At 38.0% G+C, this 13,487-nt stretch overlaps 1 protein-coding gene across 1 annotated transcript; it reads left to right on the top strand.

The window, feature by feature from the left end:
* The first annotated feature begins 4,381 nt into the window (after nucleotides 1-4,381).
* On the top strand, nucleotides 4,382-13,248 carry LOC135634023 (uncharacterized). The gene is made up of 12 exons (XM_065144150.1): nucleotides 4,382-4,773; nucleotides 6,179-6,300; nucleotides 6,723-7,167; nucleotides 7,471-7,577; nucleotides 7,651-8,464; nucleotides 9,713-10,162; nucleotides 10,565-10,747; nucleotides 10,916-11,143; nucleotides 11,612-11,842; nucleotides 11,925-12,006; nucleotides 12,156-12,342; nucleotides 12,452-13,248. The coding sequence occupies exons 1-12, from the start codon at nucleotides 4,570-4,572 to the stop codon at nucleotides 12,921-12,923; spliced, it is 3,525 nt and encodes a 1,174-aa protein (XP_065000222.1). The 5' UTR covers nucleotides 4,382-4,569; the 3' UTR covers nucleotides 12,924-13,248.
* The last annotated feature ends 239 nt before the right edge of the window (nucleotides 13,249-13,487 follow it).

The following is a 13,487-nucleotide window of genomic DNA, read 5'->3' as shown; positions in this document are numbered from 1 at the left end:
GAGGTACAATTATGGTAGGATTTATTAGGATATGAGCTTGTATGAGAGACTCTCATAATTATTTATCTTAAATCCTCTATTTTTGATAATTTTTGAGATATTATAAATCTTCTCTCATTTTGTTCGTTCATAGTGATTTTATAAATAATAAGAAGAAAGAAGAAGATAAGTCTAGGTTTTCTTGCAAATTAGTATCGTTGTAATTTTTGAATTCGATGATGATACTCCTACGGATCACATAAAAATTTTCTAAGTAATATTGAAAGATACGCATCGCATCGTATATAATAATATAATCATCAATTTTCTTACTTAAGGTTGTGGCTTAGGATCTGGGCACTTAATTGGTGATACGGTGCCCAATCGATCAGAAAATTAATGTGTGAAAAAAATAATTGATAAATCCTAAGGTTTTACTCCAAGTTCTAATTTTGCTGATTCCTTTAGTCACAGTACTCGCTCAGAGAAAATCAACAGCTAAGAAGTCATAGCAAGCTCATTTGCTTCATTTCTACGGTTTATCTTATTCATGGATTTGATTAGGATCAAGAAGCAATGCTTGATTTTTGTATCTCATTTTTGTTAACTCAACCATGAAGTTAGCTATAGAAACTCATTATAGTATGACTGACACCTAATGTTCTTTGTTTAATTTCACCATCATTAGTGATAGATAAGTCTTGAGAATTCATCGTTGGATTTCCAAGGTTACTGTTCTTGTTAACTCAAAAAGAAAGTTTTCATCTCGAGGATTGACCGTGGTGTTAGATTATGTGGTCCGATTTAATCAGATAAGATATATTATGGATATAATTAGATTCTAATTATGGTTATTGACTAATAGAAAATAAGTTCATGTTAAAGTATGATTCTTTAGGAAATAATCTTGATGGGAGGAACTCTTGTAATAACTTATTCTAGACCCTCAATTCTCGTCTATAAATAGACAAGACCTCTAGGGGCTAAAAAATAAAAGTAGACATCTTAATACAATTTCAATGCAATTGGGAGATTAAAGTTTTTCTTTTAATCCCCATAATCCATCAATCTAGGTGGTCATGTGAAAATATAGGAAGAGAGGAGAAGGATATAGTTCTCCTTACATATTGATATCTCAGATTCGACGATGATGGGGCACTCGTAGATCAAATAAGATTTATTCTTCTAAACAACAATTAGAAGGTATCTATCATAATATTGTTAGATCTAATTTTATTTAATTTTAATTTTGACATAAATTTTTTTCGCATGATTACAAATTTTATTTTACGCTAAAATGTGGACCTCCCAACACTATTGCTAGTCTAACTTAAAAGAACTTTTTCATATATTGAATACACTGAACATATATGTTGATAGATGCTTTTGCCTACTTTCTTCACTCTTTTATTTTTATTTTTACCCATACCACTCAATTTAAAAGATTAATGGAAATAGTTTGAACTAAAAATATAAAGTGATTATTTTTTGGTAAAAATAGTTATATTAATCATACATCTCTACGATAAATATGATATTGTATCCATGATGATAACCCGACAATAACAATATTTTCTAAGAGACATTATAGAGATTAAGACATTATGTATCGTTAAGATCACGATCGATACGTAACTTTGATATCGATAACATTTAGATTATCCAAAAAAATCTAAGAACACAAACAACATTTAGATTATCCAAACGAGGTGGAGGGTATTAAAATAGGCACCGGAATTTTCTCTACCAACGACCATTGTGGTGGCTGACAACCAGTGCTCTAACTCAATCCACACACACAAACACATGGAATCTAAGAGAGGACAAGAGGATAGCCACACTGTGAACGACCCATGGCCACAGCCTCAAGGAATCCAGAGGCCATGGCAGGTCCACAGCCGAAGCTCCACACTCTATGATGCTGTCATGATGGTATAGTGTAGGATGTGACACCGTTGGTGGTGGGCAACACAGCAACAATTTCAGCCACAACATTGCAATATGAGATACAATATCTATCTATCTATCTATCTATACTAATTATCCTTTCCTGCAACTATATTCCTGATCTCATCATTTCTTCATTGCATCGCAATAAATGCTACAAAAAGTTAAAAGCCCTGCATAAATGCTTACCTGCCCAAATTAATCACCATAACGATGGATAAGACCTTGAAGCTAAATAAATAATTGAAGAATCAATAACAAAATACAAACTCAAATGATAACAAGTAAAAATGGCAGACATATAGCCATCAAGTCATTAATGGCAGACAACAGTCCACATCATAATTGTCTCCAATTTCCTTGTTCCCAATAATTGGTCAATGCGGAATGATCTTATCGTTGAGGATAAGTCAACCTGGGAGTTGAGAGTAAATGGCATGCCATTTACTCTCCATCAACTCCAAAGACAGTTTAGCCTTTTGCTCCCCAACAAGCAAAGCCATCAACATCATCTTTCTTATTTAAATGATGATTCAACTTTACGATGTGATTTGACAGTGTTCATTCACATCAAAATAGATTCCCAGAAGGATCAATACATGCAAAATTTACTTCTACAAACAAATTATTATATTATTATTTTTTGTTCATCCTCCTTTACCAAAACATCGATAAGGAATTGTATTGATATTATTGATCTCAAATTCGAATCTGTATTAATATCATGTATACTATTTAATATAAAATATATTTTAAATTAAAAAAGCATGAGCAAATGCAGCGATATCTAATCCAATTCCAACTTTGCATCTAGAAAGGTCGATGAAGGCACTCGGTTGACGCCGTCGAGGAAGAGATAACGAGGTCATCCAATACGAGAAGCAATTCAATTGGTCCAATGAGAAGGTCCGATAAGCCAAATCCATTCAAGATCATGAAACATGCATGGATAATGCATCAAGAAACGTGTGAGACGTGCATTCCATGATCTGTACAAGGACTTTCGAGCTTCTTTCATTTTATAATTAACTTATATATATATATATATACTACTTCGCCACGCGTCGCGTAGACGGAGATCCACGTGGTATATAGAATACTTTTTTGTTATTTATTTATTAGGCCTCCACGACGAGACGTCAAAAAGCCTACGACGCGTCGGCCGAAGTGGGCCCCGCCCTCGCTCTGACCACTCCGAAAAGTCCAACCGCCGACATCAGCGCGCTTCCGTTGGTTTCCCAAAGAACTCACGGTGGATCCAACGGCCAGCGTTTCATCCAGCGGGCCCCATGAGGCCGATCCTCGTCGGTGGCCACAACGAATCCGTACCCTGTTTTGAACGGAACAGGATATCGCGGCCCGTCTTTGGAACCGTCGACGAAGACGGGAAGTAATTCTGCTCTCCTCGTAGGCCCGATTTGGTAATTCAGCTCTCCTCGCAGGCCCGAAAGGCAAGGATTTGCTGCGGGAAAGAGGCGTCCGCGATCGGAGAACCGGCGTGTATTCTTTGGTTTCGTCGCTGTCGACCGCCGCGTCAAAGAGGTCGGCGTTGGCGCGCTTCGAGGGAAGCAAACACTCGATCCTCCGCAACCCAACGCGGTTACATAGAGCCGTCGTCTCGTCGTTTCCACGCAATGAAGACGATGAGATTGATATAAATCCTTTTTCTTCTTTTATTATATTTCGACCATTTTTTGGCTTTAAATTATCTTCATAAACAACTTCGCAGGTTTGTACTCATTCGACGAAGTGCAATTGGGAGAGTCTCGTGAATAGCGGTCCTCTTTTTATTCGATTTATTCCCGATCGCACCAAATATAATTTCTAAGGTCTGCAATCTGTACGACGAAATGCCATTCGTGTTCCAACCGAATGATTGATGGAATCGAACTAAATAAAAGTAATCATTTAATTTGATTAAAATTTTAAGTAGCATCGGTTCTGTTTTTGAGATTTTTAAGTTTAGTTGATATTTTTATTATTAAAATTAATTTAATTCGATCTGAATCGATTAATCGAAATTATTTATAAATTTCAAAATTAAATTATTGACGAATCGACGTGGATGAAGTCTGTTCGAAGCTGATTTGACACAGATTTAATCCGGTTTAATTTTTCGGTTCGATTTGACCACAGGAAGCTTAGGCCACAAAATGAGGTAGGTGCGGGTTTGGCCGTGGCCGTCTGATGTTAAGGGCTTTTCCGTCCAAAACGTCGCCAACTGGCATTAGATGAGCCTTCTAAGTTAGCCGTTCACTAACTGCTCCGTCAAGAAAAAGCAATTAAGATAAAGTTACTCAATTATAATTACTTTTGCCACACGTGATTCTCACCCGAATCCTTACCCGTCGTCTCAGGCGGCCCACAGGTGACGCGAACGATTTAATTTTCCAACTGAAATGTGGGTAAGAGTGAGGGTGCCGAGGAAGGGAAAAGGTCTCGTTCCCTCAAAAAGAAGCCATCCCTTTATAAAGCGACCGGAGAGAAGAGAGGCGAGGCGAACTCAAAAGGAAACGTGTGTCCTTCGTCGAATTGATCTCGATCAATACCTTCCCATTTCCGTTCTTCTTCGGGTCTGGTCGGAGGAGTCTCTACTTGGCCGATTCCTTCGTGGAGGGTTTGTGGAGCGACCGTGGTAGGCCGATGGATTCGTGCGGGGCGGTGGAGTCACCGGGGGCAAGGCCTGCGGCGGTGGCGATCGACTTCACCGATGGGGACACGTCGCCATCCCGCGCGAGGATCCCGAGGAGGATACGGCGGAGGCTCCTTGAGGGCAAGAGCAGCGGCGGCCGCTCGAGCGTGGAGGAGATTGAAGCTAAACTCAGGGATGCCGACCTCAGAAGACAGGTGGTTTATTCGAGAAAATTTGTGTCTTCTATCGTATTTTGGTTATTAGGTTTACGTGTTACTTCGATTTTTTGTTCTTTCATGAAATTTTAGGGTTTTTCCCCCTCCGATTTTAGAGTCTGTGGTTCTCTGAATACCAGTGTCGTTTCGAGGTTGAATTCAGAGAAAACTAGCTCAGAAGTCGGCTTTTGTCGAAAGATCGAAATTTTCGTTGTTCTGGAGTCATTATTTGGTTTTATTTTCTTTGCTTTGCTTTTCTCTAGTAAGTTTGATTACAGGTTTGAAGTATGGGGCTTTTTTGGGTGTCCTTTTTAATGATCTGGAAGCTTTGTCTTCTTTTGTTTTTATTCTTTCTCGGTTCTTTCTTCTTTGGATGCTTCTTGGGTAAATGATTTTGTTTCTTCTTTGTGTTCGTTGGTTGTGTTTCAATTATGTCCTCCGTCAAATTATGTCATATCTTTGGATGTTCGATCCTTCTGCTATCATATCAGGATTTATTAGCTCCTTCAAGTACTTGCCGTAAGTTTTTGTTCGAGAACCTAAGACTTCCATGTGAATGATTTTCTTTTTATAAAAAAGGTGCTTTTTCCTTGCCATATTTTTTATTCTTCACTATAGAACACTGTGGTATTAACAACTAATTTTGTTTATATTACACAACTTTTGTGTTTTTTGTTATTTGTCCGAGTCAGCAGGGGTAGCTCTTTCCAATTTATAACTTGTAGTACTCCGAGAACAAAAAAAAAACTGTAGCACTCCGGGAATTTTAAATATATATTTTTTATATTCTGCTGTCCCTTTTGTACGACTTTTTTTTTTGTTTTATATTCACATAATTGCCTGAACCTGAACCTCTCTTTTACTTCTTTTTTTCTTACTCATTGAATTTCCTTATGATGTATGGCTAATTTTTTCTCTATCCTCCATGTTCACAAAATTGTCTGGTAATCTATCTTACTTTCTGCTTGTTTTCTTTCTCCTATCTTTTACATCGGATTTGCTCATGATGCATGGTTGGTTTTTTTTCCTTTATGTATGTTTCTATGGAAATAAATGGTTCCTTTGCGATTTTTATTACTGCTAGATTGTAAGGCATCAATGTGGTCCTTTAAGAAATTGCCTTCTATCAATTTTGATAAATTTCCTTCTATCTATTTGGATCCTAAAAGATTGTTTTTTGTTAAACATGTTCTTTCTAGTTCTTGATGTTGAATTTATATGCACATACATTTCCTTGTGGAGGTTTTGTACTCTTAGGTCCTTTATCTGGTTGTCACTTCTTTGTTTTATGAATTGTAGAAATTTCTTTTTCATTTGCAAGCAAAGTGTTGGTTTGCATTGGGCTTCTTCTTTTACGTGACATGATAGTTGTTGTGTATTTTGACGTTTGTTTTTCGTGTGGCAGCAATTTCACGAATTGTTATCGAGCAAAGCAAGGCCAAAACCAAGAAGCCCCTCATGGTCATCTCAAGAGGATGATCCTGGTCAACGGATTGAAGCAAAACTTTTTGCAGCTGAGCAGAAAAGGTGATTTTCTTGGTAGTCTCAACCTTTGGTTGTTTTATCAATCCTATTATTCTGTAATACTAATTTTTCTGTAACAGTTTAGATTGGTATGAAGCATTAAATGGCACGCATCGCTATTTCCAAATATTGAAAATGTTTTGTTTTTGTTTAGATTTGTACAACTTGAAGTTGTTTATAGCTTACTGAGCATTCTTCCATTGACAACTACATATTGTGAATTTTTCTGAAATTGTACCTTATATTTCCTATCCACTTTAGCTTGTTTTTGAAAGCCATTTGAAGCATCCAAAGCACTGTGGTGGTCTACGGTTAAAAGTTTAAAGTTTAAAGTTGAGATTACTTGGTTTTGTCAGTTGGAGCAATTACATTTTTTGGTCATTTTGTCCAAACTGAAAATTGGTTCTTCCTCTTTGAGTGGATAGGTTGAACCTTTTGGCAAAGGCGCAGATGCGGTTAGCTAGATTGGATGAGCTACGACAAGCTGCTAAAAGTGGTGTAGAAATGCGTTTTGTAAAGGAACGTGAAGAGCTGGGTACAAAAGTTGAATCCCGTGTACAACAGGCTGAGGCAAACCGTATGCGCCTTCTTAAGGCTCATATGCAGAGAAGAGCTGCCATTCGCGAGAGAACTGCATCATCTCTGTTGCAACGGGTAATCCGAGAGAACAAACATAAAGAGTGTGTGCGCTCTGCAATCTTTCAGAAGCGTGCTGCTGCTGAGAAAAAACGTTTGGGATTGTTAGAAGCAGAAAAGAAAAGAGCCCATGCTAGAGTAGTGCAGGCACGCAGGGTAGCCAAAACTGTGTACCATCGAAGAGAAACTGAAAGGAGAAGATTGAAAGAGCAGTTAGAATATCGGCTCCAAAATGTATGTGCCAGTCATTTTAGGTTCTTTTTCAATATTTTGTAATATTGTAATCTCGTCACTCTAGTCTAAATACTATCTACTGGTGTAGGATTATAGCTGGATACTGTTTTAACTTATTATAGTAGGCATAGCTGATTGGACTTATTTTGGCTGCAATTGGTTTATAAGATTATAGCTGGACTCAATGATTAATATGAAACTGTTGTCGAGAAAATTAGGGATGCATGGTTTGCAATTATGTAGTTTCTGTCATTGTTATAAGGTTTGGTTGCTCGTTCTTATACAAGCTACACTGGTGTTCAGGCAAAGCGACAAAGGGCAGAGTATCTTAAACAAAGAGGTGGCTCTCATGGTTCTGCACGGATCAATTTGATCAGACATGGAGATTTTCTTTCAAGAAAATTAGCAAGGTGATATTTTTTACTAGTTGATAATTGCAGTCTCTGATTTTTATTTGCTTCTCAAGGTTGACTGGGTATTTAGGTGCTGGAGGCAGTTTGTGAAATCAAGGAGGACTACTTTTGCCTTGGCTAAAGCTTATGCAGCTTTGGGGTTAAACGAGAACTCTGTTAAATGTATGCCATTCGAACAAGTCGCTCTCCTTATTGAATCATCCAAAACACTGGCCACGGCGAAATCCTTGCTAGATCGGTTGGAGAGCCGTATCTCACTCTTACTTTCATCTGGACCTTCAAGTGTCGAAAATATTAATCATCTGCTTAAGCAGCTAGCCTCTCCAAATAGAAAAGTCCCATCCAGTAGAACCTCAAGAGAGAGAGGTGGGACAAAAAGAGTGGCTGTCAGAGAATCTAGAAGTTCTGAAACAAAGATGTCAAGGTATCCGGTCAGAGTAATACTCTGTGCTTACATGATATTAGGTCATCCAAATGCTGTTCTCAGTGGCCAAGGGGAGCGCGAAGTTGCCTTGAGGGAGGCAGCTATAAACTTTCTTCGGGAGTTTGAATTGTTAGTGAATTCCATATTGGATGGTCCTAAAAGTGCTCACTCCTCGAGGCAATCATCACCGGATGCCTTGTCTTTGAATCATCATGAAGACTCCTCTACCGGTTTGCCTCGGGAACAGAATTTTAGATGCCAGCTGAGAACATTCGACACGGCATGGTGTTCTTACCTTTACAGGTTTGTGGTATGGAAAGTGAAAGATGCTAGATCTCTGGAGGAAGACCTTGTGAGAGCTGCTTGTCAATTGGAACTGTCGATGATGCAGACATGCAAGATGACTGCAGAAGGACAGACAGTTGATCTTAGTCATGATATGAGGGCTATTCAAAAACAGGTTTGTCTGATCTTAACCGATTATTTTTCTTCTTAAGAAAACATGTTACTGGAACATGCATGAGACAATGATTTTCCATTACTGTAAAGAAGTGGGCAATAACAAGAGTTGGATGGCACAAAAATGTCCTTGTAGCCAGACAAAAATCTAGTAGTTGAAGTTTGTTTTATATTAATCATTGACTTTGTTTGTTAAACACGAGTGACAAATTCATATAACCCAACATTCTAAAGTTTTTCTGCCTTTATCTTTAACTAGCACTGTTGTTTTGCTCTTTTGGAAGGAGGCTTCAAAATTCTGAGAGAGAATTACATGAGACCTTTATTGTGATGTTACAAGGCTACTCAGGCTTTTCTAAATTATATATTCCGATCAAAAAATTTGGTGTGGTTTACTTCCACTGGTTGATTAGGAGAATTGTTGGCGTGTTTTATGTTTACTGTTATCACCTGACTATTGCAATCTGCATAGAGAAATCACTGATATTTTTCCAAAATGAAAATAGCTCCTTTTCTTTTTACTCTTTTCCAAGGAGGACAGCAAGGCAACTTCCTCATCTATCCATTTCTCTTTGTCACCCTCCCCACGCTTCAACCATATGTTTTACTTGCTAGCGTCATCATAACTGAGAGAGGGAGTAGGGTAATGATAATAGAGGTGAAAGAGAATGTGGATGACTAGGAAAGGGAAATAATTGACACTGAAGAGAAATTAAGAGATAAATGAAAAGAGGAGCAAGTTGAGGAGGAAGTTGGGCAAATCAAGAGCAAGAAAGGTGGGGTTGGAATTAGAGAATTTGATGGGTAGTCGCTATCAAACAGAACTGTCGGGATGGAATTAGAGCAAGAAAGGAGGGATTGCCTTCTTAAGAATTTTCACTAATTAAATCCAAGAGTTCTTTTTGACTTTTTAGAAGACAGAGTAACAGTTAAATCATCACTATGGTAAACCTAACAAGACCATCAGATGTTTTCTGCAATAAGTTCATAATTTTCTGAGTCTTATTAACAAAATTATAGGTCTTAACTAATAGATACATATCAAAAACACAGATGTATATATGCCTAACTTCATTAGCGTAAAGGAGTTAACTGCTTCACAAATGTTGATTAATGGTAGAATAATTTAGCACCTCGAAATTACAAATATTTGTAATATTTTGTTCGTCAGATTGAAAGGTTCATGGCTACCATCATGTTCTTTCTTTTACGTTTGTGTCATGAATATTCTAAGGGTGTTTTGATGTAGGTTATTGAAGACCAGAAACTTCTGAGGGAGAAAGTGCAACACCTAGGTGGCAATGCTGGAATTGAACGAATGGAATGTGCTTTATCAGAAACACGATCCAAATTCTTTGAATCAAAAGAGAACGGTAGCCCTTTGGCAACATCTGTTGCTCATATTTCATCACCTTCAGCACCCGACACTTCAGGAAAAAATGAGGTCTGTGTGCCTCATGAGCAGAGTGTTGATATTAAAGGGAGATCCAATCATGTTGTTCGTTCTCTGTTTGGTGCTTCATCTTCCACTCAGCCTACGGTTGGTGCAGAAATTCAAAATGTAGATGTTCAGTCAAGTTTCAGAACGGTCACACAGTCGCCCACGGAAAATGAACTGCTTGTCAATGAGATAATGCATTGGGGCAATGGAAATATTGCTGATAATCTTGACCTCAAAGCTGAAGAGATTGGTATCCAGGTAATTGGACTTCTTTCCCCAAACATACAGGTGGCGCTCAAAACATTTTTTTTTCTTATATGAGCCATGCCATAATGCATGAGAAAAGAATCAGTAAGACCATTTTGACATCAGATGCTTTAGGCATGAATGTTCATATTTTATGCTCCATTGTTTGATAATCTTTTAAACCTACTCGTATAGAGGGTTTAATTTTCAGATTGATGATGTCTTTTGAGGATGATTGGTGATGCATGATTAGGCAATTTTTTTCTCTTGTTTTTTTTCCAAGTCACTGGCTCATGTGAATAAATTTATTGCACATTGCTGGTCTACTGTTCTCTTGAGGTTGATCCTTTTGTATTAGGTTTTTCTTCAAGGGGCCATTAACAGATTTCGTTTCATGTTTTGTCTGCCTGGTAGGTTAAAGGGACGATGGAGAAGGCATTTTGGGATGGAATATTGGATTCTCTAAAGGAAGACAGACCTGATTACAGTAGAATACTGGGTCTTGTCAAGGAAGTACAGGATGAATTATGTGATTTGGCTCCACAGAGTTGGAAGCAAGATATTCTCAATAGTATTGATCTTGACATTCTCTCCCAGGTAAATCTATGATCTCCTAGATTGTAAAGTCTCTATGGTGTTAGTGTTTCTTTTTGTCCCTGACATTTATTATAATATGTCACACATATTGACCCAATATACTTTTTAATCCCTTGGCCTTGATTTCCAACTTCAAGCTCATACTTTCCTTGTTAATTTTGGTGAAAGGTCCTTGAGTCAGGCTCTCATGACATACATTATCTTGGAAATATTTTAGAGTTTGTGCTGACCATGCTTCGGAAATTATCTACTCCTGCAAGTGAAGATGACATGAGAAAGGACCACCAGAAGTTGTTAAATAGTTTGGAAGATATTGCTCGATCTAATGACAAACAGAACAACCTTTTTGTTATTGCCGCAATCAAGGGTCTGCGCTTTGTTTTGGAGCAAATACAGGTCAGATCCTTAAGTCATTCGTCAAAGTACTTTTGTGGATATACTAGATGAAAATGATTATTATTGTGTTTTCACCAACTTAATTGATTTGATTTTATATTGAAACATGGATAATTATAATTGTCTTTTCAGAGTTGTGGATTTCGTGGATGATACATATATAAATGTGAACAAAGTGATACTTGTATATAATCTTTAGTTAAATTGGCATTCAAATGTTCAAACTATTTTGATGCCAGTGCAGATTCTCTAGTTAAAATGGCAGAAAATGACCAACATTTCAAGAGTGAAGATCTTGTCTGAGGAAACTATGGTTTCTGATAGTTCTTATGAGGAATCTTGGCTTTTGAAATATGTGCACTCTTTAAATGTTGTCATATTTTTCAAAAAATATTGAACTATTATATTTCACTGCATAAACTATTTGTCATACTTTTCAAAAATTTGATTGAGACATTCTGTTGACAGACACTGAAGAAGGAAGTTAGTCTTGCCCGTATAAAGTTGATGGAACCAATCATCAAGGGATCTGCAGGATTGGAATATTTGCAGAAGGCATTCATGGACCGCTGTGGATCTCCTGTTGGTGCTGCCAACGCTCTTCCAAAAACTTCTCGATGGTTATCCTCATTTGTTGACAGTTTGGAAGAAGAATGGAACGAGCACGTCGACCTCTGTTCTGTTCTATCGGCAAGTCATGTGAGTTTCTCTTAAATTGGCTTTGGCACATATCATGTGTAATAAATTGCCTAACAAAATGTGCTGGACATCTTCAATTTAGGGACTTCCTATTACTACCCTCCGTACAGGTGGTGGCCTTTCATCCTCATCAAAACAGTATGATGTTCTTTTTAATGCTTCAGGTAAAATTCTCTGTTAATTTTCTTTCTTCATAACTTTCAAGATGACCAAGTTCTAGGCCATTTGAATAATTAACAGTGATGTACAGTGCATGATTGTTCGTAATCATCAATGCCATAGTGATTTATAGTGACCTTGCTTCCCGAGCCAGGTGGTGACGAACTACCAGAATGCAGTGGAGAAAAGGTGGACAAGTTGGTTCGGCTTGGTTTGCTAAAACTTGCGAGTGCAATAGCCGGATTGACAACTGAGATGGCTCCTGAAACTCTTGAGCTTAATGTTTTGAGATTGAGAGCTGTTCAGAGCCAACTCCAGCAAATAATTGTTGTCGCAACAAGGTGATTTTTCTAATCTGATTAGGCTAGGTGTGCTCTCCATCAGTAAATAAATGGTTCAAACATTAGTAGTTTGTCATCTGTTAGTTACTCCTTTATTCATGGCATGCAGCATTTTGGTTCTCCGACAAGTTGTCCTCAGCGAAAAATCTGTTGCTCCTTCAGAGTTGGAATCTGTAGTTTCAAAAACAGTCGAGGGGCTCTCCGATCTCTTGAAGAATTCACCTGATGTAGGTTTTGAAGAGATCACTGAGATGATGGTGAGCTTATCTGGCTCATATTCAACTTCCTCTCTGGAAACAAAGCTTCAAAGCAGAAAGGAGATTATGGCAAGAATGCTCACAAAAAGCCTGCAAAATGACGATGCCATATTCGCAAAGGTCTCACGGTCAATTTACTTGGCTGTACGAGGAGTCGTACTTGAGGGGAGCGGTGCCCGAGGCCGGAAGCTGGCAGATGCAGCACTCCGACGAGTTGGGGCCGCCATGCTTTTGGACCAAGTGGTTAATGCAGGCAACATGATTGTTATAATGGCAATGGTCACCAGCCGAGTTCATGGGCCGTGGTACAGGGTCTTGGTGTAAAGATTCAGTGATTCAGTTTGCATCTTGTACGTAAGAAATCAGCATAAGCACTTCCGATTGGAACCTGTGGGGAAGACCTGCAAGATATGGTGTTCATGATTCAACCTCTAGCGTACGTAGGGCTGTATTTTTAGCTTTAATCTGTTTAACATTGCAAAGTGTTGGGGGGAAGGAACTCTGCATTGTTGTGTACATAATTGTATAAAGATGCATAGATAAATGCGAATGCATTACATGTTTCAGGTCCTTTGGTCGTATGCACGTTGTTCCCTAATGTAACAACCCTTAATATAAAGCTTTTCTGTTTTTGGGTTTGCCAGTTTAATGTTGATGTCGATAAATCAGATTTCGCCTCTACTGTGAGAGGATTTCTCTCATCTGTGATCATTTACTTTATAGGCTATATATATCTTTTGGTAACTTTGCACATGCACTAAACTTACTTTATCAATGTCGAAGAATTAAGTCAGATAATGGTATGAGATAAGTCCGATAACATTTTAATGGGATATCTGAAACACGATAGAATCATTCATATAAATACCTTTAAAAAAAAAAGAGGAG

Source organism: Musa acuminata, chromosome BXJ3-3 (assembly GCF_036884655.1).
Source record: "Musa acuminata AAA Group cultivar baxijiao chromosome BXJ3-3, Cavendish_Baxijiao_AAA, whole genome shotgun sequence".
Lineage (NCBI taxonomy): Eukaryota > Viridiplantae > Streptophyta > Magnoliopsida > Zingiberales > Musaceae > Musa > Musa acuminata.
The sequence above is the reverse complement of the archived record's forward strand: the minus strand, read 5'-3'. Positions and strand labels throughout refer to the sequence as shown.

Bases quoted from the DNA above. Each gene is read 5' to 3' on its own strand.
- LOC135634023 (XM_065144150.1), top strand. From the start codon at position 4,570: ATGGATTCGTGCGGGGCGGTGGAGTCACCGGGGGCAAGGCCTGCGGCG. The intron at 7,168-7,470 runs GTATGTGCCAGT...ACTGGTGTTCAG, and splicing joins TAGAATATCGGCTCCAAAAT to GCAAAGCGACAAAGGGCAGA. The intron at 12,007-12,155 runs GTAAAATTCTCT...TTCCCGAGCCAG, and splicing joins TGTTCTTTTTAATGCTTCAG to GTGGTGACGAACTACCAGAA.